The following is a 27232-nucleotide window of genomic DNA, read 5'->3' on the forward strand; positions in this document are numbered from 1 at the left end:
TGTATTCTGTGCTGTGGCTTTTTTCATCGCCACGAGATGGTTGAATTGTTGTCGTCGTTGTTGTTGCTGCTGAAGCAGCGCTCGATAAAGATATGAGATGAGCGAGATGACGTCGTCGAGAGAATATTGTGTAAAAGCACGAGTAAAACTAACGGAATGAGAATTATTCCATGTTTATCATTGAATTTCATCTTGTAGGCTCGGCTATAGGTATCTCCCACGAGGTGAAAAGTTTTCGATATTTTCTATCGTTTACGCCCACCGGGTATCTACCTTTTTCTCATTTTTTTTCACTTTCATTGTTGGCATTCATAATGGAAAAATATTTCACGGCGATGCGCGTTAAAAATCGAGCCTTTTTTTTCAAGGTTTAGATAATTTAATATTTTCCATATAGGCAGAGAGGTGGATTTATGTAGACTATTTTTACGCGAGTACAATACGTATTTATGAAAAAATATACGTATGTGTGCGAGTGTGATTCTATTTTTAATTCGACGGTCGTGCGTGAGGATTACAACGACCCGTATAACACGCTAGAGAATGTTTCTTCTCTTCTCGATATTCATCAATGGGGCAAAGAATTTTTATCGAAATGTATTCTCGGAATTATAATGTTGTTAAGTCTCGTAGATTCGTACACGCTGTTCAACGTTTACCTCCTCCCCCGTGCCCCCTACGCCCTTCGTTGTTTGGCTCATCAGATCATTATTCTCGGTACCTACGTGTTTCATATGTATACGACGACGATGAAAATGAGACACGAGAAGACCAGATAATGCACATATCAACATATTATGCGGGTTAGATCAGATATATGTAATACGATTGTACTTCGAGATAATATGTAGCGTACTCGTACTCGTATAGCTGATGGATTCGTGGTAATGCTTTTTGATGAGCGTGTACTTTTTGATATTATTATAGCTTTTGTCGATTGTGAATTCTAATTTGATTACGTTGATGGCAAATGTGCGAGAGTAATATCGACGAGAAAATTCTCGAATAATTTCAGCGTTGAAAAGTCACTGCTTTTTCTCGCAGTATTTACTTACTGAACTCGAAATCTGCTCTATATCGGTTTATTTTAACCTTTTTACGCAGCGATTGAAAAGCTGGGGATCGAAAATTCGAAATTCCTCATTTGCCCTAAAAAGATATCGTTAATAAAAGCTTGTTTTTCTGACCAGATTTGTGTTCTGGGAGTGAAATTGGTTCAAATTATAGTGCTGACTTTTTCAAATTTAGTATTAAAGTCAAAACCAGCACCTTTCAAAATCTATATTATATTCAGACATCAGTATTGAATTTTTCAGAATTTTGAATACTTCACTCTTTCTTTTTTGGAGCTCAATTTTTGGGTAAAGTGAAAAATAAAAATTTCATCTAATTGACCTAAGTACTTAGAAAGAATTTGATGTGCTTCCTGTTTTCGAGCCCCCTCTCTCAAATCGATTAAAATCTGCTTCAAATTATTTTGAGCAGTTCTGGGACGACTATTAGATTTTTGAAAGAGGAATTTCTATAAAATTTTACCCAACGAAGAGGAAAAGCTTAAATTCGCCTAGTCCCCTAATTTCAACATGCCAAGTAGATTGAAGGTGGTTCATACGGTTTTGGAGCCTCCAGTCGTATTTTGGAAATCTCAGATATTTAGAATGCTTGTAATTAGTCCAATTGTCCGATTGCATAAAAAATAATTTTCTCAAAATTGATGTTTGCAAGTTCGAATCCTCAAATTTCTCCAGGGATTTAATGATTAAAAAATTTGAATAATTAAATATGTGCCCGTGCTCTTTGAAAAAGACAATATGTTTGGATAAAATTTTGTGAAAATTCCAACTTTCAAAAAACCAAAGGCTCAATAAGAGCTACTCAAAATGGCTCGAACCGTTTCCAATCGTTGGGGGCGGAGTGTATATCAAAATCCAAAGATAAAAGTACATACTAAATTTTAGCTTTCTTGGTCAGTTTGGCAAAATTTTGATTTTTTTCGTATTATACAAATTTTCCAAAATTAATAAATATCCCATACCTATAACAGCTGAAATTTTGACTGGATTTTTCAACATTTTAGATTTTCTTTTCAAATTGTAGAAAATTTTCGAAACATTTTCTAAAATTTTTAGATGCAAAAAAATATGACCAGTGGCGTAGCGAGGATTTTCTCAAGGATGGGGCAAAACCAGATTTTTAGGTATGAAAAATCTAAATGAGGAGTAATTTTCTGGAAACCTACGTGATGTGTGGTGATTATGGGCCCAACAACAAAAAAACGTCCATTTTTGCACGTTTTCTTTCAAATTTTCGCTCGCAAGGGAGGGACCGGCCATGGCCCCCTTCGCCCTTGGCTACGCCACTGAATATGACGTCGGTTACAAAGACGATTAAATATATTCCGTTGAAATAGAATCTTCGGCAACTGGCGAATAATAATCATTGTTCTAATAACGAAAGGTTTTCAAATATCTCATAAAGAATAGGTATCTGCCTATTCGCGCTTATTAGTCGTAGCAAACGAATCGCGAACGATGCGGTCCATTTGTTCTCAAGTTCAAAACCACCGGCATCTGCACCGGTATCTGTACTAGTGAGTGTTTCTTTTGTTTAGGATTTATAGTATTATCGCATTCGATGTACACGCGGTTCGACCCATTTAATCGCTCGAATTGAAATCGTGTTCGACCAAATTCTTGGTACGATGAAGTGGACTATGTTATGGTATATTGATGTTGAATGTTGATTGTTGAATGACGATAAATACATTACCTTTACCTACTATCTGGGCTATACATAATACCATAATAATTAGGGCTAGGATTTTTATGATAATGCTTTTTTTTTGTAGCAACACCCTATACGGCATAAATATATTTTCTTTGCGTTTCATTCCATTCTGAGGCTAATGGTGAAAGTTGATAGTGCTTTTTTTTGCTTTTTTTGGGTGTAAATGCTTTAAAATGCTTATTTTGGGCCAAAAAGGCGGAAATTTTGCTTTTTTGGGGCTTTTTTTCGTTGTTAGCGCTTTTTTTGGTAAAAAATTGGTAAAATTGAAGAAATTAGTTCCCAAAATACAAAAATTTATCAACTTTTGCACATTTTTGAAAAAAAATAAATAATTTTTGAAAAAAGATCAGTTTAAAAAAACAAGGGAGAAAAAACTGAAAAATAACAGATTCAGTTTTCATTTTTCAATTTTTATTTTATTTCATTTTTTTCTAATTTTTAGTTTCAGTTTTTTCCTCTTTTTTTCATTTTCTTCTTTTTGTTCGTTTTGGTTCATGTTGTACATATATTTAAGGGAGGTATCTTGCTGGGTTTGAAAAAACCTTAATTTTGATATGTAACATGGTCGGATTTGATAGCGCTTTTTTTTGCTTTTTTCTTACATTTTTAATGCTTTTTTATAGCGCTTAAAACGTGTTTGATAGCGCTTAAAAATCCTAGCCCTAATAATAATGTTTCTGAATAGCCATAAAAAATATTCCAAAGTTTGGAGAAGTGGTGTAATTTAGAAAAACGGGGAGAGAGAGAGAAAGAGAAAAAAGAATTTTGCCGAGTTCGCAGTCGTAGTACCTACTGAAAAAGCAGCGGTTGAATGATACCCAAATGGTTATAACGAAAGGATATTTGATGAAGTTCTTGTTGGTTAAAATTTTCACCCATCTGGTCTTCGTTTCGTAAAGATATCCCCATTTTTTTTCTATGCAGAATTTTGAACTTCGTTGACATTTTTGGCTCGGTATCAACGTTAGCGTTGGATTTTTTTTTCTATTTACACTAATTTATAATTTTTCTTCCTGAAAATGAAGGAGGGGCGATGTGAGATTATATAGGTCGTTAATATTCAATAATTTTTCACCCTTGTGCAAGTTTTTATACTGTAGGTACCTTACCCTCGTATACTTAGACGTTTATTTTTTTGGGCACTTGTACTTCATGATGCGAGTAATCTGCATTTAAATTGAAGTCTTACGTAACGAGAAGAGGAGGGGAAGGGTTAAATTTTGTAGCTGACGGTACCATAATATATTCAGCTATTTCTACGAGAAACTGAAAAAGTTAGAGAGCAAACTTCAAAGAACTCATAATATATGTAAGAGAATATTCGTGGAAGAGTGAATGAAAACCTAAGAGCGTAGGTAGAAAAGCTCTCATTACAGCATGCGTGAATATATCTTGAAAGACAGATGCATTGGTTTCCATCCAGTTATAGATTACCTATGTTACCTACCTCAATTAGTAAATTAAAAAAAAATTAATTTTAGATCACTTTGTTATCAACAAGAACGTAATTTTTTGTATTGAAAAATGAAAACATCTTTGTCTGTCTGCGTACATGTTTTTTTATTTTTTTATTGTTAATTAATAATTATGTGTACGGAAATCGTGTAAGGTTAATAATTTCTGTACTCACGATTTATTATCAAAAAATAAGAATAACATGCGATAATTATGCAGTAAAAATTACCAAAAACTCGATGTAACACAATTATTATCGTCGAAAAACTAATTGGCTTATTTGCCATTGTGATGGCAAATTTTTTCTATTCAAAATCCAATTGGGAAAATTTTTTGTTTTTACCCGTATCGAATATTTTTTTTCTTTCAAAAAGTTGAGTCGGGCATTTTAATTAATTTTTTTTTTAGAATGATCATTCGCTAAATTTTAACATGTCTTAAGAGGAACAAGATCTTTTTTTTCAGATTCTTGTATGTATTAGTTTTCGGAAATTTTATTTTTCTTGCACTTTGATGAATTTGATTTTTTTTTGATTAAGTACATACCTACCTATTCGTGTAAAAATGAAAATGTTTTTATTTTTTTCAATGTTTAATCTTTTTAGAAGATGTTTAGAGGCTTGAAAAGCAAAAAAAAATTAAAAATTTAATGAGGCGTTTTTTGGTCAAAATTTTTTTGGAATTCAATTTTTTCTCAATTTTTACGTAGAAATTTTATTGACTTGATGGCCTTTTTTCTGGAGGGAGGGAGGGAGGGAAGGGGATAGGGGAGTCCTAAAAAATATTGCTTGTATGCGACTACACGAAATGATTTATTCAAAGTTTCTCATTTTCTCTCTGTTCTGAGTTCTTTTTTTTTTTGAATTGTCGGGAGATGAGAAATTTTAAGCGTTATCACGAGTTTTCTTCATTTTGATGTCAAAGAACCTCTTCTCGATCCCTCAGTCACCGATTTTTGTCATTTTTTCATCAAAACATGGGAACCCATAGGCCAGCTTCCAAAAATATTTCAGCTGTCGAAACGGAAAATTTTGATTTTTTGGGAGGCTTGTGAGACAAGGGTTTGCTTCAAAATCAAATTTTATTGTAACTGAAATTGTAGATTGTGTTCCGAAAAATAATTTTGTATTATTTTGAACATTTATTTTTTCTGATTCAGATTGGAACAATTTTTTTACTTTTTTTGGGGAGGGGGGAGGCTGGATTCACTTGAATGGGGAAGGGTGGAAAAAAAACTATCGGTATACGACTCTTTCGAAAAGTAATTTCATTTTGAACACATTTTGTTATGTTAAATTTTGCTCTATTTCTAATCCTTTTTGTAAAATACTGGAATTTTTGATTTTTTTTAAAAGAAATTTTTCGAATCTGAGGGAAAACGGGTGCCTGAAATGGAAATTTTTTACGAGCCAAAATTGTAGAGGTGTTATTAAGAAACATTTTTTACTGGAATTTTTTTTCGTAGGAGCCATAGGAAAGACGATACGCAAATTTCTAATAGGGGGGGGGGACCTTCGGAAAAAGGGAAGAGGAAAAATGGGCACCGAGGCTACATTTTTTTGTAATGGTGTATAGAATGAGAAACAATCATAAAATCGCTTTTAACAGCTTGATCAAACGGATTGTACAGTTCTTTGTGCACCCATTATAGTTAGTATTCAAAACTTCATCCAAAAGTGTAAATTTCTTGTATATTAATGAATTTCTATTGGAAAGTCGAAAATTTGAAAGGGGTGAGCCTAAAATAAGCGCCTGGTGGATGAATCTAGTCTGTAAAATGAGTGTGTAGGGGGGGGGTCACCCAGTTGAAGTAGGTAATTCTTCATCGAGTTTTAATACCTACATTGAAGCATGAAAGGTCATCAATTCATCATATGCCACATCTGAGTCGTAAGCACGATTTTGAAGATAGAATTTCTCAATAGTACGGTACAGTAATTTGAATTCAACAGATTCGCTAAGAAATGAAATAACGTACTACTATTTGCATCATCGACGACTCAGCATGATAACGCATAAATAAGTTGGAAGTTGGAACTCTAACGGAGGCCGCATGTACCTATTTAACGATCAAATAAATCAAAAAATACTCAAAAAAGTTGAAAAAAAAACACATTTGTAATTATTATTAATCTTGGTTTTCGTCATTGTCATTTTAGTCGTCGGCGTCGTAAAAGTAGCTCCAGAGTCGTATTCATCGATAAATTTAAACATTGCACTAATACTGTATCGTATACTCCCTTGGGACCTTCGAATTTATAAATCTATGCAAATATTATCCGCTACCTATAGACTTACTCACCGTCTCATTTGCCTTATTATTGCTCGGGAGGTACAATGTTGCATTACACGGTTCAGCAAACGTGTCCGCTATATTGGTAGGTGGTAGGTGACGACGGTAATGATGATGATGATGATGAGGGCAATTGGCAATACGACCGAACCGTGTATCCGGTTCAACTGATGCAGTTATCATGTTTAATAAATTATTATAACATTGTAGTATCTTAAACACGCTCCTATATAAGTAGATGCAATCTTGGCTAAATTTAACCAATTTTTCTATGTTTTTGTATGTTCGAACAGACGATCACTTGCGATTGCGAAGTAACGCCGTCCCTGCAATTGAAAGCTTTCCGACAAAAAGGCGATAAAGTGGAAACGTCGCATTACAGAGTGAACGTGACCAAACTTCGAGGCAGATTGAACATATACTGTATTACGGAGAAATTACAAGCCGAAGTGAAATTCGACGGATGGCCCGAGGTTCGTGTATACTTAGCTAATGGATACCTAGGTATCTATGTACTTGTTCCAAAAAAAATGATATCTTTTTTAACAACTCGACGCGAGATTAATTAACAAACGGACGATTTGTCGCGATAATTAACTCACTGTCGAGATTGGGATAAACCGGTTGCTTGTATTTGCCTCGAGTGGTTCTCATTGAGAACTCATAGGCGATACAGGCGAGCGGGGCATTGCAGGGCTGCGGGTTTGTTTATTGCACGTAAAAATTAGATACTTACTGTAAATGATACTGCAATCGACCGACGACGTAGCTTTGCATGCCCATTTCAATAATAATTGTTTGTGGGTACACGAAATATAAAAATGTACATACTATAAGTACATACTGACGTCGAGGAGGTATAATTGCTGTGATATCGATGCCGGTAGATCACATGTACGAGCTCAGGCTGAAGGGGAGAGGGTGGTAAATCAAGGTTTTTAAATTGACTGTATATATTATGGTATTTACTCATGTGTATTGTGTACATTCCGTATGCAATTTCGAATTTATTGCTGGTAATTTTTATGAAATTTGAGATACGAAATGAGATGAAGGAGCAGTTTAATTGCAGGTTGCAAAGGTGGATTTTATGTGCGTACCTAGTACCTACCTGTACCTATGTATTTACCTGCTCAGTGGTGTTTATGTTGATTAGTGATTACGTAGTTGCGAAAAATTTTTTATGTATTATTATTTATATTTATTTATAACGATGACGACAGTTTCGTATTTGGTTAGAATTTGGCTAAAAGTTTATTTTACTTTCGGAACTAGTTTTCGTATATTCCATTCAAAATGCATACCTACATTCAACAGGGTGAGCCAAGATTTGGTTTAATTTTTTGGCACTGGTTAGTGGTTATTCGAAATTTGCAACAGTGAGTGAAAATATTTCAGTTCTTGATACGGTATCATTGAACCGGTTTCAATGTATCAACAGAACACACGTAGGGTACGTAGCTACGTACGTATTATTAGAGATGATGACGAATGTGTCGGAAATAAACCAATTACTAATTTGTTACGGCGGCCGACTGTTGAATAGGAAAATTATTTTCGCGTTGAAGAGAAACATACTTTGTGTGAAGAACACGAAGAGAATAGGTAGATAGGTAGGTTTTTGTCGTCAAATTTTTTAACCAGTTTTATTTCAGGGTTTTTGAACTTTCGGCAATAGTAGAATATACATTGTACAATACCTACACGATGATTGAATGAGAACTGAACTTGTCTCGTGGAAAATCATTTTCCCGAATTTTTGTTCGGTTTTGTAATTTGTTGGCATTTTTGTGAACTGGTTCGAACCGGTTGAGCTAGTTGAAAGTGATCGAATCTGTGTATAATATGTATCGTTGATGTAATGTTGATGAGCATAGTTTCTGAAACATTTCTTTACGATATTGGTAATAATCGGCTCGCAGGTTTAGTTGTCTGCTGTATTGAAACCGGTTGGTTGTTTCGAACCAGTTGAGTGGGCTAAAACTAGTTTTAAATTTTGGTTGAATTGGTAATCTTTGGTTATAAAATTCAAGCTAGCACTTTTTTTTTTAAAAAAAAAATCAATTTTTCACAATTTTAATTGTCAAAAGTTTTGCTTTCTGCCAACAGTATATTTAACAGAAAAGTCTTGCCTTTTGTCTGAATGACCAATGCGAAATTCTGACCCTTTTCCCAATAATTTCCAAAAGTCCTATTTTTTGTTAAAATTTGTCCAAGTCTTATGTGGTTTCATTATTAGATTTTAATTGTAACCAGAATGTTTCTTGAAATTCAAATTCAAAATCAAATTATCTTTATTGCAGGTCACAGCTTTTGAAATGTGATTCATTGGTGACTTTTTTCTGTATTAAAAATGTTTAGCTCACTTTTTGTCATTTTTTTGATTACTTTTTCGAACTTTTCTGGTTACTTGAATTACCTACTTAGAGGAGGGGGGGGGGGGTGTCAAAGTCACATAGTTCGAAAATATTTTTTTTTTTTTTTTTATTTGACCCCTCCGTGTCTCCTCAGTTGTCCTGCCCACTCTTTTGAAAAAAGGGACTTACTGGGAGCCTATAAAATTTCTTCACATGTTTAGTGAGATTTCTTGAAAATTTTGGGCTCAAAAATACCCTTTTTTGTTGCTTATGTTGAAAAGAGAGTTCCAAAACATTGGAAAAATCAAATCACTATTCTAAAAAATTTTGATGTTGGTCGAATTTTCCTTCCGTTTTTGGGTTATTAAAAATTATTTGATTGTGATTAGGAAATGTGACTCCTAAAACTTCAATCCCGCAGTCGAAAAATGTCGGTTTACGTAGTTATCAAAAAAACCTTAAAACACATGAATTTTAAGTGTGAAAACCCCACAATTTCTTGAGTTTTAGATGTCCAATCAATTTTTTTGGCAATTTTTTTACCTTGGGCTCGATAATACTCATTTTTTGAAAAATTTGTTTATTCTCTGATTCAGTACTAGATGTTCAATCACATTTTTTGGATTTTTTTTTGCCAAATTTTGACCTTTTTAATGCCCATTTTTTGTTGTAGGGTTTCAAAACACGCGAAAAATTCTATAAATGACTACGAAATATCCTTTTTGTGACGAGCTAATTTTCAAAATAGAATCATAATATCTTCGAGGTCACAAAGAACCCTTCCCATTTTTGTTTGAATTGAAAAAAAAGTTTAGTTCGAATCTCGAGAGCATCCTTGAATGAACGCAGTCAAAATTTACCAAATAATGTGTGACCCATCGTTTGTTAGATCCTCGAGAGTGCTAAGTCCAAAAATCTGCACCTTTTCATTTTTATTTTTTTTTCTAAGTTTAAAAAAATTGGGTAAGAAAGTTAATTGCCGAATTCGAATAATTTTCAATACCCTCAATTTTGCAAGTGTTCGTGTTCGCAAATATTTCAAGTAAATTTTTTATTCAATTTTTGAAATGGTGAGATCGAAGAGTTTTTGCAGAAAGGATAGAAAGTGTACGAAAAGTGCCATTTCAAGTTTTTAGTTTCATTCTAGAAATTACGAGGACTCTAATTGAGAAAATTTTAGTGCATCTAATCGATCTTAAAATCTTCACCTCTTCCTTTTTTCTGAGATACTTTTCCAAAATATCAGTATTTTCACCTACTAATCAAAGTGAAATAATTTCAACCTATCAAATAATAATTATACTTTTTCTCAGCACAATTTGATAAGTTACGGTTAAAATTATACCTATAAAATAGGTAATTGCAATTTTGAACCGGTTTCCTTGGTGAGATAAATATCACGCGGAGGAATTACCAGAGTGAGAAATAATGCGGTTGGATTTACATTTACAAAATTGGTCACTTTTTATGCGGTTTAGAGTTGGTTTATAATTTCCACTTCTTTATTCCATTTAGTACTGTTCTTCAACCCGTATTCTTCTTCTCTTCGATAACATTTCGTGGAATTTCCTCTTTGACTCTCACATACAGACGATAGATTTCATCATCGTCACTCCAATTTTTTAAACCTTACATTAAATTAGTATAATATACTTACCTACCTACTATTTCAATTACTCACCTAGTTGTGCATTTTTTTCATTTTACAGATAAAAATTTTACTAGCCCAAGTAGGCAGCTTGAAGAACAACAACTTGGACGAGCAATCTTTACAAGAAGTAATCATCGAAATCGTCACATCAGCATTACGTAACTCTTGCATTAATTATAATCTGAGTCAATACCACGGATGTCCCAGACTGATCCGAAAACCACCAGCTCCAGCCCAGTATCTACCTTTACATTACGATAGTATGGTAAGCATCGAACAGTTGCGGATTTATTTCTTTCAATCTGAAAAATTCTATACGTAAAAGTTGTCGAACTGAAACGATAATTATTTTCTCTACCGCGAGATGTGTGGAGGAGGGGGGAGGGGGCTAGACAGAAATGGCTGGTAAAACGTCGTGTAACACGATTTTATTCATCTCGCGCCCAATTTTTTGCCGACCGTTTAAGTGACGTCAGAGAGTTTACCGCGTGTTCTAAATTTAGACGACGACAAGAGAAACGATGAAAACAACGAATCAGTTTTTTCTAATACATTCGATTCTCCCCCGCTTCATCGTTACCAAGACTGAAAAAAATGAGGAAAATTGGATGAAAAATACTTTATATGTATAGGTCCTTTGCAACGTTGCAAGTGTATATTTTTTAGCGATACATTACGAGATTCTTTTTTATTCGCAATCCTTCGACGAAGCGTGAAGACTTTTTAATGTTCGCACTTGGTATGTTTCAGTTAATGAATTCGAATTCTAATTTATCGAGAACCGGTGGCAGTGGAAAATTGACCGTGAAGGTTGTCAAAGCTGCGGGATTGGCTGTCGATGGAGGTGAGTTGTTTGTTTTGCGAAATAGTCGCAATTTTCTCGAATATGATTAAGCTATAAAATTATGTAGTTTTCGTGTTCGCTGCGATAGATTGGTTCGTAGTTAAGAGAAGATGGCTCGATGGGAGGTAGACTGAAAGTATGTACTGGAGTGAAGATGACCTTCGGTTCGAATTAGATTCGGGTGTGGATGGATTTTTTGGAGAAGGAAAGCCAAGGTTGGGAACAGATTCAAGGGGGACTCAAAATTGGTCGATGGGAACAGCCACACGACTACATCCCTTCTCCCTTTTTCGGGAGCCATATTCATTATTTTTTTCAGAATATTCTGTTGAAAAATAAAAAGGGAGCTAATGGAAATTACGAAAAATCGTACAGAAAATTGCAGGGAATCCTTTCAAAAGCATTCAAAAATCAGCATAAAATTGCGTGACAATCAACTTGCAATCTGCTCAAAAAATTGAATAAATTTTCCCAAAATCACTGAGAAATCTGGGATTATGAAAAAATTGAGTCATAATTTTTCGAAATTTTTTCCCTCGTTTTTGGTTTATCAAATCGAAAGCATCCTTTGAAGAATCGATCAAAAATTCATTTTTTGGTTTTTTGAGAAAAGTGCTTTTTATTGTATTTTTGATTTTTGAAGTACGATTTTTTATCATTTCAATTTTCAAAATGCTCTTCTTTTACCCTCCTCTTTCATAATTTTTTCGGTATGTAGAAACATATAATTTTCAAAATACGAGTAAAATGCTCCATTTTTTTCCCCCAGAAGAACTCGATAAACATTATTCCGGAAATTGTTCAAATTTTCATTTCAATTCTGTATTTTGGAGTTTGAAGTCAGAATCGTTCTGCTGGTTCGGGTATCTCTCTTGTTAGAATTTTTTGAGAATCGAAAAATCCAACGCTTCGAAATAATTCTCAACCGATTCGAGTGGTTGAAAAATGGTCAGAAATTCTTAAAGATGGAGAGGGGCAATGAAGGCATCACATCCCGGGCCCAATTATTTGGAGGATTCAAAAAATGTAAAGCTTTATGATGAGTAATGTTCTTTCTATTCTTAAAAAATGGACATTTGAACCTGAAAAAATTCCCTAAAAATTGAGAAACAAAATTCAGCCCCTCTCCCTTTATGATCCCAAATTTTCAGCTCCTGTTTTCATAGGCAGTTCTATTTCGAAGCAATCTACGAGTTCGCCGAAATGATTCTGAGTGAGCTATCTGAACCTTGCGGAAAGAAAATTCGTCGCTATTGTATGTAACTTGTGTGTTTTTTTTGGGGAATCTTAAGTCATAGGTTATTCAACTCACCCCCTCACATTTTTTACATCTTGAGTGTGATACTTGGCATTGGTCCATTTTATCAAAATTATCGAGTTCAAAATGTGGAGAAAAAATAAGAACGTGACGTATTACGTTATTTCGAAATCTTATTTCATTAGAGGAGGACCTTGCAATACAATATCCTGCACGGAAATGTGGCTCTTCCATCAGGTTTTTCAGCCATTTGCGACCCAAAAGGAAAAGCTTTCTTTATCGTGTCGACCAACCGCTGCGTGAATTGAATAGGCAACTTATCGTACATTTATTCGGCTCCAGTAGGTTATACTGGGCGGTGGAAAGGCAGGAGGAGAAAAGGCGTTAAAATCGAAGCAATTTTTTAAGCATCCCTGCCGAGTGTCCCTGTCCGTGTCCGAAGCACGTCGTAAACGTGTCGAATCAACGTGTTAATTTTGAAAGCTTCGTCGTCGACTAGACGAGTCGATTGGATTAGACCTTAAACCTTAACGCGATTTTTTCTGCTTTTGTTTTTACAGCCAAGATAAACGCGTATTGCGTTATCGAGGTGGATAATCCTCCGGCTATTCATCAAACAGGCGCCATTTTCAGCAACACTAATTCGCCAGTTTGGGAAGAACAGTGCGTCTTGTGAGTATATGTATTATTGTACAATGTATACAGGGTGTCCGGAAAAGGGAATGACGTGGCTGAAAATTTGAATATACCTAATCGAGTACGACTTACGATCATTTTTTTTTTTTTTTTTGTTAAATTACCTGATTGATGATTAAATGGCATAATAATCTCAAAAATTTCAAAAATCAAAAATTCAAAGAGTAATCTTTTGGCAGTACTTTTGACAAAGGCCTGGAAAGGTTTAGGTTCTGTAACGAAATGGCCTCTCCCCAAGTCCAAAAATGAAAAGATTTGCTAACTGCTGAAAATTGTACTCGTACGAAAACTCAAAAATTTTGATCAAATTCTTCCTGATTCAGAACCAAATTTTCAGCTTAATCACTCACTCTTGGACACCCTGTACACGAATATTTTCCAATTTAATTTTTTAAAATTGCTCGAGCTCATCGTCGGTCATCTTCGTAGTCGTGTAAGGTCGAGTCATACAGATCGTGGGTATATTTTTCAATTTTTTTCATTTCAATATGAGTTACCCAATCCAATATACTACGTGTTAAGCTCGTAAACTTTTGAAACGACTCGAACTACGATCTGCACCGACGACCGAGCCATACGGTTTACGATACAATATCGTGCCTGGTGCCTGCGTGTCCTTGAACCAGCTACCTCTACTCGTAGTTAATTTTTTTACTTCTAATTACGATATTAACCCGGTTCTGTGTATGTTTTTTTTCCCTCTTCGATATTATTGTCTGAACAGTGACGTGAATGCCAAAACCAAAGAGATTATGTTCGAGGTGTATAATAATACCGGTCATAAAGAAAATGAAAAAAATCAGTTCCTCGGATTGGCCATCGTCAGCGTACAAGAATTGCTGGAGAGCCCGTCTCAAAGACAGGTCATCTCTCTACAGCCTCGTCCGTATCAGAATGATAAAGTCAACGGAACGCTGACGTTAGAGGTGAGTTTTTGTAATTATACCTGTATAAAAGAGTAGTGGGAGGGGAAAAGGAAGATGTTACTAACAACCCTATCGACCCTTTCATCCTTTTATAAAAGTTTTGTAATAAGATGCACTAGGAGGCGCAGGGCAGGGGGTTGTGTTTTCATAAGAGAATTCGCTTGTTTAGATTACGTAAAGATGCTTCGATAACTGCGTAGTTATGTATTTACTCGTGCGAACTTCGCGAAAAGGTAAACAGATAACATCAAATGCACGAGGCACACTTATCAAATTGTTGTTGGGATTTTTTCGAGAAAATTGTGTCGAAAATTAATCTCAGGTAGATGTTTTTGACCATATCTAGATACACCATCGCCGCAACGACTCAACGAGTTTGGTACACGCGATTGTTGTCTAATTCATTCGAATGCATACTTAGTTAATTTGTAAAACATCGGATAAATTGTCAAATTTGAGAGTACAATTCGCCGACAACGATGATAACCAGCGAAATACACGCTTTTGTCGATTTCACGATATGAAACTCTTCGTATTCGACTCGTGTATCGAGTTGAGCTGATTTTTAGCGAGCTATGCTGTAACAGCATGTTGGCAGACGACAGACGAATTTGACCTGTGAACGCTGCTCGGTCATTTTCGCCGTACCGATGAAAATTTCCAATTAATGGATAATAAATGACCCAGACCTGTGGGAGTTTTGTAAATTAATTGGGTATTCGATACGTCTTATACTTACTAGTACCAAGTTATAAAGAGTTTGAAAGATGAGCTGGGAAGGGAGGTGTGTGGGCTTTTCTTGATGAAGACGTTATGTTGTTTGATATCGAAGATTCGAAGACACATATTTTTTCAAAGGTTCGAAAAGAAATCTGATAGTTTTGAAATTAATCTTAGATTAGAACCAAAAATAGGTTAAGGAACATTTTGCATGGACGAATTTCATTTTTTTTCTTAGTGTCCTATGGTTCACTAATTCGAGAGCGCTGGTTCGAATATGCACTCGATTATTGATCAGAATCGAGGGTTCGGTCAACTCCTCGACCCTTCTTTTTTTGAAAATTTGGATGCTTTGAAGACACCGAAGACTTGAATCCAATAAATAAGTCAGCATTCGAACTCAGTGACGTCGAGTTGGTGAAAGTCGACACGCACGTATCGACTCACTATTTTAATAATCTGTCGAGCTTTTTTCAAAATGAATGGGGAAAGGGGTGGGGTACTGAGGAGTCGTCCCCCGAAAAAAAAGAATTGCATAAATGGAGACTGAAATTCAGCATCTTCGAAAACCTGAAAAACAACGTGTCATATTATGTACGTTTACAATTTTTTAAAAATCTTGATCAGATTTTGGGGAGGGGAAAAGAGAGAAGAGAGGGTCATGGTTATGGCTTATGAGGGATCGAAAAATGAGCCAGTGTCCTGCCTTTTCAGTTTGCAATTTTTTTCAAATGTTCGGTCAAAATCGAGTGCTCTTGCTAACGTTAATTTCTTGGTGAGATTCTTAAGCTCAAAATTTTCAAAAAATACTCCCAGAAAATTCCAGTGACTCAATTTTTTAAATTTTTTAGGATACTTTCTAATTCTTTGAAGAATGTTTTTTAGCTATAAATCAATTTTTCCAACGTTTCATGGCTCACTTTTTGTACGAGTAGAAATAACTGGTATTTTTTATGCATTTTTTTAAATGAAAAAATAATTTTTTTTGGATTCAAAATTTTTAAAAAAATGGTTTCGAAATGGTCGAAAAGTAGGAATGAGCATGCTAAAAAACTGTAATTGTATTCGTTGTTTTCTAGTCGTATCATTTATTGTTCTTGACTTTTTATGGTTTTTTTATTAACATGAGTAAAAAAAATTTTGTTTTGTTCATTTTTGTGAAATCTCCAAACATGGACCGAACTATTTGCATAGAAAGCTAAAACTTCGATTAGCGAATATTCTCACTCATAATTTATTCTACAAAAGTTCCAACAACCAAGTTGGTCAAAAAGTTTTATTGGGGTGATTTAAATTTACAAATAACCTTAATGTGTTCTTGAACTACATATAAATTTTTTATGTTTTTGGATTCTTCTCCAATAGAATTTTCCTGACTTTTTTATGAAAACTGTTTTTTGTATAAGTATTAAAACGAATAGGTATTTTGAAACCCAAAATTTTGAAAAAATTGCGCAGAAAAGAGTCGAAAAAGTAGAATGGGCAGATGGAACTTCAGAAATTATATTTTTTCCATGGAATTCTAAGGCCCGTTTAGTACATACAAGTAACAGAACGGATATTTTGGGCCCTCAATTTTGGAAAAGTAGTCAAAAAAAAGATTGAAAAATTAAATAGTATACTAATATTTTACAGGTCAAAATTTTCATTTTTTTTTAAATGAAAAATTATTTGAAAAAAGTCGCTAATTTTTATTGAGACGTCAATCATAAAACTTAGGAACCGTGGTTTTTAATCACATTTTGTGTTTCCGTGATGTTTTGAAGTTCTCTTGTACATACATGAAGTAAAAAATAGCGAGAGATCATTTTTCGGACGTGATGCTATTTTCACAGCAGGTTTTGAGGCTCACTTTCCATCATCCATGTAAAGGTAATATCAAAAAAGAGAATCCCAAAGATCAATTCTTCAGAAAAAATTCTCAGAAAATGATGAAAAATTTAATTGGGCAATTTCACATTTTCCCAAATCGATTTTAAAGACATGTTCCCATTTTTTCTTATTTTGAGACTTATTTTTTATCCTACCAGAACTTGTTCATATTTTTGAGACCTCCTTTTTCGAGAAATTTCTTCCATGTCAGATACCTTTTTTGACAAACTGTTTCGGAAGTTTCAATCGTAAAAAAACCTAATTTTGACTTTCTATGCTCCTCCTCCCCCACCCCACCCCAAATGGAATTCTCGCTCTGTTGATTTGATTTTTTTTTTAAATGCGATTTCGGATTTTAATACCCATTCTTTTATCATTCTCTTATGGAAGCCACCACTTATCGTTAGCATCATTTCTTAATGCGAATAAATTATGTTCGTATGTGCTTAGCTCATACATATTGTGCAGTTAGGTTTGCGTTTGCTACATGCCTCCATTTCCTGCGAAAATCAACGATAACAACCGCAATTTGTAATCGTTCCATCAAAGATAAAGTCACTATAAAATCACACAGCAAACCACTCGCAAAACGGCGATGTTAAACGATAATGTGTTTTTCGAGATCCGGGCATTGTAGCGTGTATTAAAATAGATGACAGGAGTGTTTTTTCAATTTTATGCGCTTTATGACTCATTATTTTATTCGGTTACGAGTAGTTCGCGCTTTTCTTTAATTCTTCAGCTCTGTAGCTGTGGTTCTTCTCACACAATCATCCGGAATAATTTGTACATAATGAACGAGAGACGACATCTGAATCGAATCGAATCGATATATTTCGTGCTTTATGGCATTGGCATTACACTTACGTTATTGTATCGAAACAAACAGTGCTATTTGCCTGCTTTGAGTCGTTCGTTGATATTAATTTTCTCGTCAACGTATAGATACGTGTTTGATTTTCGGCTCATAAACGATCCCCTCATCGCAGTTGGCATTTATTGGCGTTGGCGGTGGTCGTCATCGTCATTCGGATTATTGAAACACGTAACCTGACATTTATAAACCGCGATCGAATTCTGAAAATGAAAAAAAGGGGGTTGAAAAGCCTCAGTATGAGATATAACAAATTCACGTGCTAAAAAATTCATACCTTTTGCGTTTCATAAATACGTAACCAACCAGGCGTACTCTTTTAGTTTCTTGTAAACACGCGGACCTTTGATAGAGCTACCCAGCTTTAATGTGGACATTGAACCTGCATTATTTGTATGAAAGGCCATTCTTGGACGCGTACACGCAATATGCAGCCGAATGAGCCGAATTTCCTGGAATTTTCATTTTAATTAAGTATTTCTGGTTTCATTTTTTGTGGTGATTAGTGGCTTCGAATGTTTAATTATTTGTATGTTTCGATGAATTCAATGTAAGGAATGAATGATTGACTTGGGCATTGGTCGAATTCATTCCATAAATAAAGCTCGGGTGAACTCGAAAGGCCTTTAGGGTTATTGTACAATAAAATTTGTGGTGACCAAGTCAAAAAATTACGAACTCGACAGATATGTGAAAGTTCCAAAATGACAAGCACGATTTCCACCAAGTTGATTGAATTTTTCAGCCTTTCTTCAGTAATTTTTCAAAAATTTTGGTCTTCAGATCAACGAATCAACGGAGCATTGGCTCGAAAAATGCGTCGACTAGTAGATTGTGACCACATAATATGTTTTTTCAAGTTTAAGCTGGTCAGTCTGGACCTGTCTGACTTTTTTTTTTTTTTTTTTTAAATTTCAGGCTCACGAAAAATGAAGTAGAAGGTCTATGGGTTTTTAAAGCTCAAATCGCAATAAAAATTCATATTCAAAATTTTTATTTCAATATTTTGGGCCATTTCTTGATGTTTTATGAGAGAATAAATCGAAAATGTCTCGAGTGGTAAGCCATGAATTTTGAAGTGCTCCACTCTATAAATCTTCTCTTGGCTCTTATTAAACAAAAAAAAAAACTATTGTAGTGACAAAATTTGTTTTTAATTCTGGAAAAAGTTACACTTCCATTCATAAACTGAGGTTTGCTCTAAATATTGATAATTTCTCTGTTTTACTCCCCTCCCCTTCATAATGGCCCTCTCCCTTCAAATCGCCTTTTACCCTACCCCATCTTACTCCTTCTCTTTCTTCTATGCAATATCTTTCAATAGTCGTTATTTTCATAAGAAAATCCGCATCAAAGAAAAAGGCCAACTTTAATAATTTCCACCTTATTTTTGGTATGTTCACAGTTCATGTTGCTGGACGGCGTCGAAGCAAACGGTAAACAGACAATAGATGAGAAGTCGTACTCTGCCACACCCAACAAAAGTCGAACCATTACGTCGAAAACAATTTATTCTAATCCTTTAGACAGAGGTACCTCTTTTTACAACATTGTTTCTATACATTTACGTTCTAGGTTATTTCATCTCGTCCATTAAAACGACAAAATTAGACGTAGACTTATCTCTCGTATCGAGTGTATAATTCATTTTGTCACTTATGTTCTTTTTTTTTCGTTATCTTTTCGAACAGATTACATGATGAATGGTGTTGCCGAAAAAGCCTTAAAAGATTTAGAATCTCAGAGTAAAAACTCTTCCAATATGTCACCGAACAAAAGCACTCTAATTATCCATAGCGTGCAAAAGGTAAGTTGACTGACACGTGTCTGTTTTAATATACTGTATTTCTACTTGTAGATTTTGCAGGTGTAGTTTTATTCCCTGGATAGGTTTAATTGTAGGAGGGGAGGTGTCCAGAGGGATTATTTTGAGTAAAGCTGTCTTGTAAATTTCGTATGTATTTTGGGATCGATACGACGACGTACCTAGTCTTTTTTTCAGCACATGATCCTATTTTTGGAATGATTTACTAATTTTTTTTGTATGTGTTTCATGGTTCAATTTTCTGCAGCAGCCACAGAATCAGAACACTTTGCAGGTAAATTTGATTTTTTTGTTTGAATAGGTACTTAACTTATAGACATACTTAGCCGGTCATTTTAATAATACGTAATGTTAATGTAACTTGTAGGTAATTAACGGTAAATATATCTGTCTACCTACAGTATGGTCTATAAATACTCGTGTATATCGCATTTAACAATATTATACGTATATTTTAACATCAACTCGCGAAAACGTTATCTCTCCTACTGGCTACTTTTATTATACACGTATAAATATTCTTAGGTGAATCAAAATATGACCAAACGTTGGCACGAAGTACATTTCTCGTCAAAGGTCAGAGATCGCCTTAGAACGATTATTTTTTTTCTGTTTTGTTTTAACCAAAATACGTGTTGTGTTGTTGTTTTATTTATTGTTTCCTTCGCCAATTTAACCCTTTATTATCTATACCTAGACCTACATAAATAATGAAACGTCTTGTACGAATGCATTTTTCTGTAATCTAACCGCTGAAATGCTGATAACGGAGAGAAATTGTATCGTAGTTCGATGATATTGTATAGTTTACTTGCTCTTTCTTAATGATGTGTTCGATTATTTTTATTAATAATTGGTACGAATATTTAATCGCCAACGTGTTGATCGAAACGTGTTTGATTATTGTTTTATTTTAATATCTTAGGACGGTAATCAGAATCAGAATTACGAAGCTAACGTACAAAATCCACAAGATACGCCCGATACGAGTCAGCAAAATGGAGATGGTGAGTTGGAAGTTTGAATGAATAAATTTTTCGTATGTTTGTGGTTTGTGGTGTTTTTCGATTTCTCACCCCTCTTCCCCCATGGCTTTGGCTTTATCCATTTAATATAAAATCTTTGAGGGTAGAAATTTGGGAAATTTGGGACTAAATGCCAAGACTCAAAGCCAGAAATAGTTCATTCAGTGAATTTAGGAAACGTAAAATCCAGCTTTTCATAAAATTTATTTAAACACTTCGAAATTTTGAATTCTTAAAAATTTATTCCAGAAAATTTTAGTTTATAATTTCACTTTTTATTTTCTCCATCATCGTTAATTGAGGGAGTTAAAGATGGTGAATTTCATGGGAAAAATTTTCTATAATAATTGAATTTTTATTAAAAAATTAAGACAACGTTTCGATTTGGTAATTTTTGCTGCTTTTTTCCTCCCCCTTCCCCTTTTGCTTTTCTTTAACAAGTAATAAATTTTTTTTCGCTTTTGAGAAAATCTATTCATCTCTTATGTTTTTCAATTGCACAGATCAAGGCAGAGGTCGTCGAAGAAAACGCGACTTTTTCGGCACGATACGTAGAAGATTGAATAAATCACGAGGAAGAGCTAAGTCGATCGATCGAAACGCCTTATCGAATGGCGAAGCGACCGCAGACGAGGCGACGACCGGATGTCATTCGCCTTCTACCAGATCCGTATCAGCGGACCGAGCTCGTGATCATTCGGCTCATTCTGCACATTCGACAGGTTGGTTGAATTTTTATGTACAAAATTCAAATGGAAAAGGTCGTTCCTTTAAAATTATATACCTACTTACTACCTAACTAGTGACCTATTTGTAATTATATCTGTTTAACTTCACCTGCCTGCATGTTATATGAGGTCATCAGCAACAGGCAATGTTGATCGTTATGTCAAATATTGTTACCATAGTTTTATACACATTAAGTAACTTACCTATACTACCTAATACCAACCTTAATTTAACGATACTAATACTTTTGTGTTATTTTCTCTCAATTTTTGTTTTGCGGCCTGTGCGTCGATCGTTCCATTGTGATATTGTGGCGTTTTTTGATTGCTTGTTTGATTTTACGGTGAGTTTATAATGACTAATTTCACTAACTTATTCTGTTGCATGTACATATTCGTATTTATGTAAAATAGCGTTTTTACTGGTGTAATAATTTACTGAAATGTTTATTTTTTCAACAGGATACTTAAAAGTGGGTCCTTTACCGAGAGAAGGTTCGGCCAGATCGAGTCTCAGTGAAATGTCTGGCGTTAGCGGCGCTTCTTCCAGAACATATCTAAATGAAGCTTCCACGTTGATACTGGAAACTGTAGAAAATGGTATTAAAAAGTAAGTGTCACGAATTTTTTAGAACTAGGTCGAGATTTCATAGAGATTGTGTAATTAAGGACTTCTCGAATCGTTATATCTCAGTATTGCACTAATAAAATTTGTTACTAAAATGTTCTGCGTCGGTTAAACCGAACGTTTTAGACTTTAAATCGTTTTTTGAACGTTGCTTTGTTAGATTAAGAAAAATTGTCCCTCACAACGGAGCTGTCCCATGTGTTACAACACGAATGAAATTTTTTTTACAGTCTTTTTAGAACATTTCAAGAAACAATCGTAGCCGAATTTTCAGCTCCTGAAGTTGACTCGACCCCTTGTCATTTTTGAGAAATGATTTTTTTTTTAAATTCAAAAACAAAAAATTACATTTTCTTTTTTGGGGGGAGGGAGGGAGGGAGGGATGTTCAAGTAGCCAAATTTTCATGTTCTGGAGTGTATTTTTCGATTTTTGGTAAATTTAAAAAAAAAAACAATTTTGGGCTAAAAATGGGTGAAAAATCAAAATTTTACCAAATTGACGTAGAAAGCTGAAATTTGGGATACGCTTTATTTTTGACTCGTCAAATTGATGGGAAACGGTTTCGAACCGTTTTGAGTAGTCCATGAAGCCTCCAACTGATTTTCAAAAGTAAAAATTTTCGCAGAATTATTATTTTATATTGAAAAGCTAAAATTCGTATTTTCATACCTTAATTTCAAGTACTAAGTCGACGTGAGGTGGTTTCCAGTCGTTTTGAAACCTCCAGCAACTTTATGGAAATTCCAGTTTTCCAAAAAAAAAGTCTGGAAATCTGTTCAAACTATTTTTAGCACGTGTATTCGCAATTGGTGCTGGTCGATGACCCCGTTGACCGATGACATCCCATTTTCCACACAAAAATTACCATTTTGATTTTTTGATTCTTGATGAATTTTTGAAAATTATTCGGGACCAGAAATGAGAAAAAATTAAAATTTCCTCAAATTATCCTAGAAAGCTTAAATTTGGGATGTGATCTATGTTTGACCCGGAAAATGGATTGGGAACAGTCCTGAAGTCTCCATCAGATTTTTAAAAGTCGAAATTTCTACAATTTTCACCCTATAATGTTGGAAAATTTAAATTTAAATGTCGAGTCGATAGAAGATGGTTTCAAGTTGTTTTAGGATACGTGCTTAAGTTAGGTTAGACAGATTTTATGTTGTTTTTTGAAAAACTGGAATTTCCAAAAAGTCGCTGGAGGCTCAAAATTCACTTGATAGTGAAACCATCTTCAGTTGACTCCGTATGTTGAAATTAAGCTCAGGTATGAAGTAAATTTTAGCTTTCCTGTTTAATGTGGTAAAATTTTGTAGAAATTTCCATTTTTGAAAATCTGCTGGAGGCTCTAGGACTGCTCAAAACGGTTGGAAACCGTTTCTAATAAATTTGGCGAGTCGAAAATAGGGCGTATCCCAAATTTTGGCTTTCTATCAGGTGAACTTGGTAAAAATTTGATTTTTTTTCTCGTTTTTGAGCCAGAATTGATTTTTTTAAAAATTGACCAAAAATCGAAAAATGCACTCAAGCACCTGAAATCTCGGCTTCGGCTGGCCTTACATTTTGGCGAGCTTTTCCATTCTACAATAGCTCTGTCCGATTGAAAAAAAAATTGTACGACCTCGCCCTTATTATGCCATGCAAAAGTCGCATAAACCAATCAATTTGTTCTTGCGAAGGATTGAAAAAGATATTTATCGTATTTTTGCATCATCGGTTTTGGAAAATGAACTCAAGATTAGCTTTTGCGGTTCTCAAGAACTTACTTATGAATTTCAATTGACTAATTTTTGATGTTTTTTTCTGCAGGTATTACCTCGTTCCGTTATCATTAGCACAAAAAAATAAATGGAAGAAGAAAGGCACTAAGTTGCATATCTACAATGATCATACATTCGTCGCCAAACATTTACCTGGGTAAGTGAATTAATCAAATTCATCTTTTTTGTACAGTTAAATGTAATTGAATCAAATTCTTTTACCTCACGAGTAACGCTGATTGGTATTTTTATGTTGCAGCGGTACTAATTGTCAAATATGTAATCGAACCCTTCCTAGAAGACTGGGTAAGCAAGGATACGAATGTAGAGACTGTTCGCTTAAATGTCATAAGCAGTGTCACGTGAGAACTGATTCCAGTTGCCCTAATTCTACTGTACAGAATCTCGAATTGTAAGTATTTTGCAAAAAACTATACATATTTTAATTTAGGAAAAATTTTGTACAGTGAACTGATTTATTATTATTATCGAGTTTAATTTCCGTGATTGAACTTTTAAAAATCAAGTCTCGTGAAACTTTTAAAATAATCTCTGGTCAATTTCCTTCTTTTTTTTTGAAACGTAAAATTGCAAATGTAATTAATTAATGATCTGCAACGAGTTTATCTAATATTAATTTGTCATTTTTTTTTCAATTTTGTTGGTCTGAGTTACCAGTACTGACTGAGTTCTAAGATTATGGAATTTATCGTACCTCGAATATGGTTGCTAAATACTATAGGTATTTTTTATGATTACAAATCCATAACGAATTTCTTTGTTTTTTTAACGCTTTGCCATAATTTTTGAAATTAATGCTTCAGCAAAAACGGTACGATACCTACTTGAGAGTGATTTTAATTGCTCCTATAAAAGCTACGATTAAGTTGAATGAATTGTTTTTAGGTACCAAAAAATTTTCAACTTTGAATTCTTACTTATTTTACATGTGTACATTTGTTGTAGTGTCATGTATTTTTTAATCCAAGTAACTTGCGAGTTATGATGTATTGAAATAATAATTACTGATTAATTAACATAACAGTATTGATTTGATGAAATTTGTGTTTTTTTTGTGCAACTAATTTGTGTGTACTGTAAAGTCTATTTACGAAAAAAAAACTAATGTTTGTATTTTTTTTGTGCAATAACAGAAGCGGATCTCTGAAAATTCCCAAACTCGGAGCTGGCAGATAAGCGAATCATGCACACCAGTTTACATTTCGGTGATGGTTTTTTTCTCTACTTTTGGTCATGGTCTTGGGAGCATTTAAAATGCAAGGCTGTGTGTGTACTTACACTGCGTATTATACCTACTATATTATTTACTATAGATCATTTTAATGTTTTTTCTCTTTGTTTTCTCTTTCTCTCTCTCTCTCTCTTTACTTTGTTTTCTTTCTTTTTTTTTAAAGTTAATTTCTCAGTCGTTATACGATTTACTACTAATTTTATACAAACATTTTTTTATCCGTATTGCTAGAGGCAAATTTTATATCGATTTTAAAAAATTATGGAGAGGGATATATTGTTTCGCAGGAACGATAAAATAATGTAATTTGTTGAATAATGTTCTATATACCGAAAAGTCTTATGTACTTGAAAAACGATGTATTTTAATTTTTTTTTTTTTTGATTTATTCAATGAGCTGGTATCTATGTACGATTTTTTTCTCTCTCCTTTTGTTTTTTTTTCTTTTTCGTTATTGTATTGTTTTTTTAAATGTATTATTTATTGTTTCACTTGTGTTAGATGTGTATTTTTCTTCGCTTATCACCGATTTCTACGGTATTTTTAATTCTGGTCATTTTTTTCTCTCTTTGTATGTATACCATGTGAAGCATTTCGTGCAATAGATGTCGTAATATTTATCTGGAAATCGTTACTATACGAACATAATTTGGAAAATTTTCTAATCTGTATTTATTATACCGTTTAATTTATTTTGTTGTGAAATATAAATTTAGTTACTGTTTTTTTGATCGTTTGTTCGTTCAACATGTTGATAAATTTGGGCAAAATATCGCGAGTGGGAGTGGCCTTCGAAATGATTATTGATGTCGATATCGAAAACTTGACTAGTGATATGCTGATCAGTGATCAAATTTGGAATCCTCTGTGTCGAAAAATCAGAAATTTTTTCTAAATTACTGAATATGCAACTCGAAATACCCTACGTTAAAATTACTCAGAAGTACCTACCTACTCGTGCGCCATTTATGTTTTTTTTTTGACATGAGAATGTCCCATCTTCAGTCCCAGATTTGTAGTTCAAAAATGCCTGCAAAAACATTGTATGCAACTCATGATACAAACAGGTAGATTTCAAACTAATTTGACGTTGAAAAATTAACAATATGCCTGCAAAATTCAAGATAAGCAACCATTTTAACCGTGATCAAGGATTGCCGAAAACGTTTGAAATTCTGATTTAATCGCCCATATATTGAATCAGGATCTTCACAGTTCACTCATTCAGAACTTTGGAGGCTTTGATTTTGTTATAGATAACACAGAATGACACAACGTGAACTTTCTCTAGTAAAATGTTTAGGATAGATCGCGATAAAAAGTCAGTGGGTTTTGATTTTTTTTACAAATTTAGAAGAGACCTTTATTTTGAGTTGAAAGTTACTCACAGTCAGAAATTTTTTTTGCTCCGGAGGTGCCTCTGGAGAAGAGAAATAGGTCCTCAAGTAGGTATTTGAGATTCTGCGGCGATCTATATTATTTATTGTCGTCAAAATCCGAAACCACTTTAGGGTCTTACTGATCGTTTAAAAATGTGCATAGGTATCGCTTATTTTTGAATAAATTCGTGTTTTGAAAATTTTTTCCTCGCAAATAATTGTTTCGCATTAATTTAGCTAAAGACGCATTTTGGAATGCAGTGGTGCCAATTTTTCAGTCTTTCTGCCAATTTTTTAAAAAAACGAACAAGAAAATACTGTAGGTAATCTGAGATTTTTATTTCCGAAAAAAATTTTCAAACGTGAAAAATATCTAGGAGTTGTACGAGAGTAGTCCAGTGGCCACTGGCCTGGGCAGTGTTGGGAAACAGAAACTGGTTAAAATAAAAACTGAAATTGAAAACTGAAAAATGAAAATTGAAACTGAAAAAGGCAAAACCGATTTTCAATTTTTGGTGGTTCATTTTTCCCAATAAATTTCCAAAATATAACGAATTTGATGGGAAAAACTAAAAAAAGTGGAACTAAAACTGAAACTGAAATGAGTAAAAAGCAAAATTGAAACAAAAAAAAACTGAAAACTGAAACTTAATAATGCGGATGCAAACCAGAATTTTTAACCAAAAAAAATTTGATGCAATAACCCATAACCTAGATTTTAACAGGGATGAGGCCCCGAACGATTTTTTTTTTGGGTTCCGGGTTTCGGGGCTTGGGTTTAATCAAAAATTTATTAGGTCTTGGGCTTGGATTGGGGCCCAAGAAACTTAGGGTTTGGGTTTCAGGGCTCAGTGTCCAGGGCTTGAATGAAGTGTTCAGGGCTTTCCGGGGCTTTTCGGGG

The 27232-nt window shown here is 34.1% G+C and overlaps 1 protein-coding gene across 4 annotated transcripts in view; it reads left to right on the top strand.

The window, feature by feature from the left end:
- LOC135832992 (uncharacterized) overlaps positions 1 to 25676 on the top strand; it is a 50964-nt gene extending 25288 nt beyond the window's left edge. Inside the window, exons 3-18 of one of the 4 annotated variants that reach the window (XM_065346566.1) lie at positions 6829 to 7008; positions 10602 to 10808; positions 11294 to 11387; positions 13206 to 13317; positions 14066 to 14267; positions 19139 to 19265; positions 19425 to 19540; positions 19806 to 19832; positions 20084 to 20134; positions 20484 to 20565; positions 21087 to 21305; positions 21774 to 21921; positions 23750 to 23857; positions 23960 to 24112; positions 24365 to 24442; positions 24855 to 25676. In XM_065346566.1, the coding sequence (XP_065202638.1) occupies positions 6829 to 7008; positions 10602 to 10808; positions 11294 to 11387; positions 13206 to 13317; positions 14066 to 14267; positions 19139 to 19265; positions 19425 to 19540; positions 19806 to 19832; positions 20084 to 20134; positions 20484 to 20565; positions 21087 to 21305; positions 21774 to 21921; positions 23750 to 23857; positions 23960 to 24112; positions 24365 to 24395 (1857 nt within the window). In that variant the 3' untranslated portion in view covers positions 24396 to 24442; positions 24855 to 25676. The remainder of the gene's footprint in view (positions 1 to 6828; positions 7009 to 10601; positions 10809 to 11293; positions 11388 to 13205; positions 13318 to 14065; positions 14268 to 19138; positions 19266 to 19424; positions 19541 to 19805; positions 19833 to 20083; positions 20135 to 20483; positions 20566 to 21086; positions 21306 to 21773; positions 21922 to 23749; positions 23858 to 23959; positions 24113 to 24364; positions 24443 to 24854) is intronic. The other 3 variants (XM_065346564.1, XM_065346565.1, XM_065346567.1) reach the window with 3 other exon arrangements.
- The last annotated feature ends 1556 nt before the right edge of the window (positions 25677 to 27232 follow it).

This window comes from Planococcus citri, chromosome 1 (genome assembly GCF_950023065.1).
Source record: "Planococcus citri chromosome 1, ihPlaCitr1.1, whole genome shotgun sequence".
NCBI classification, from domain to species: Eukaryota; Metazoa; Arthropoda; class Insecta; order Hemiptera; family Pseudococcidae; genus Planococcus; species Planococcus citri.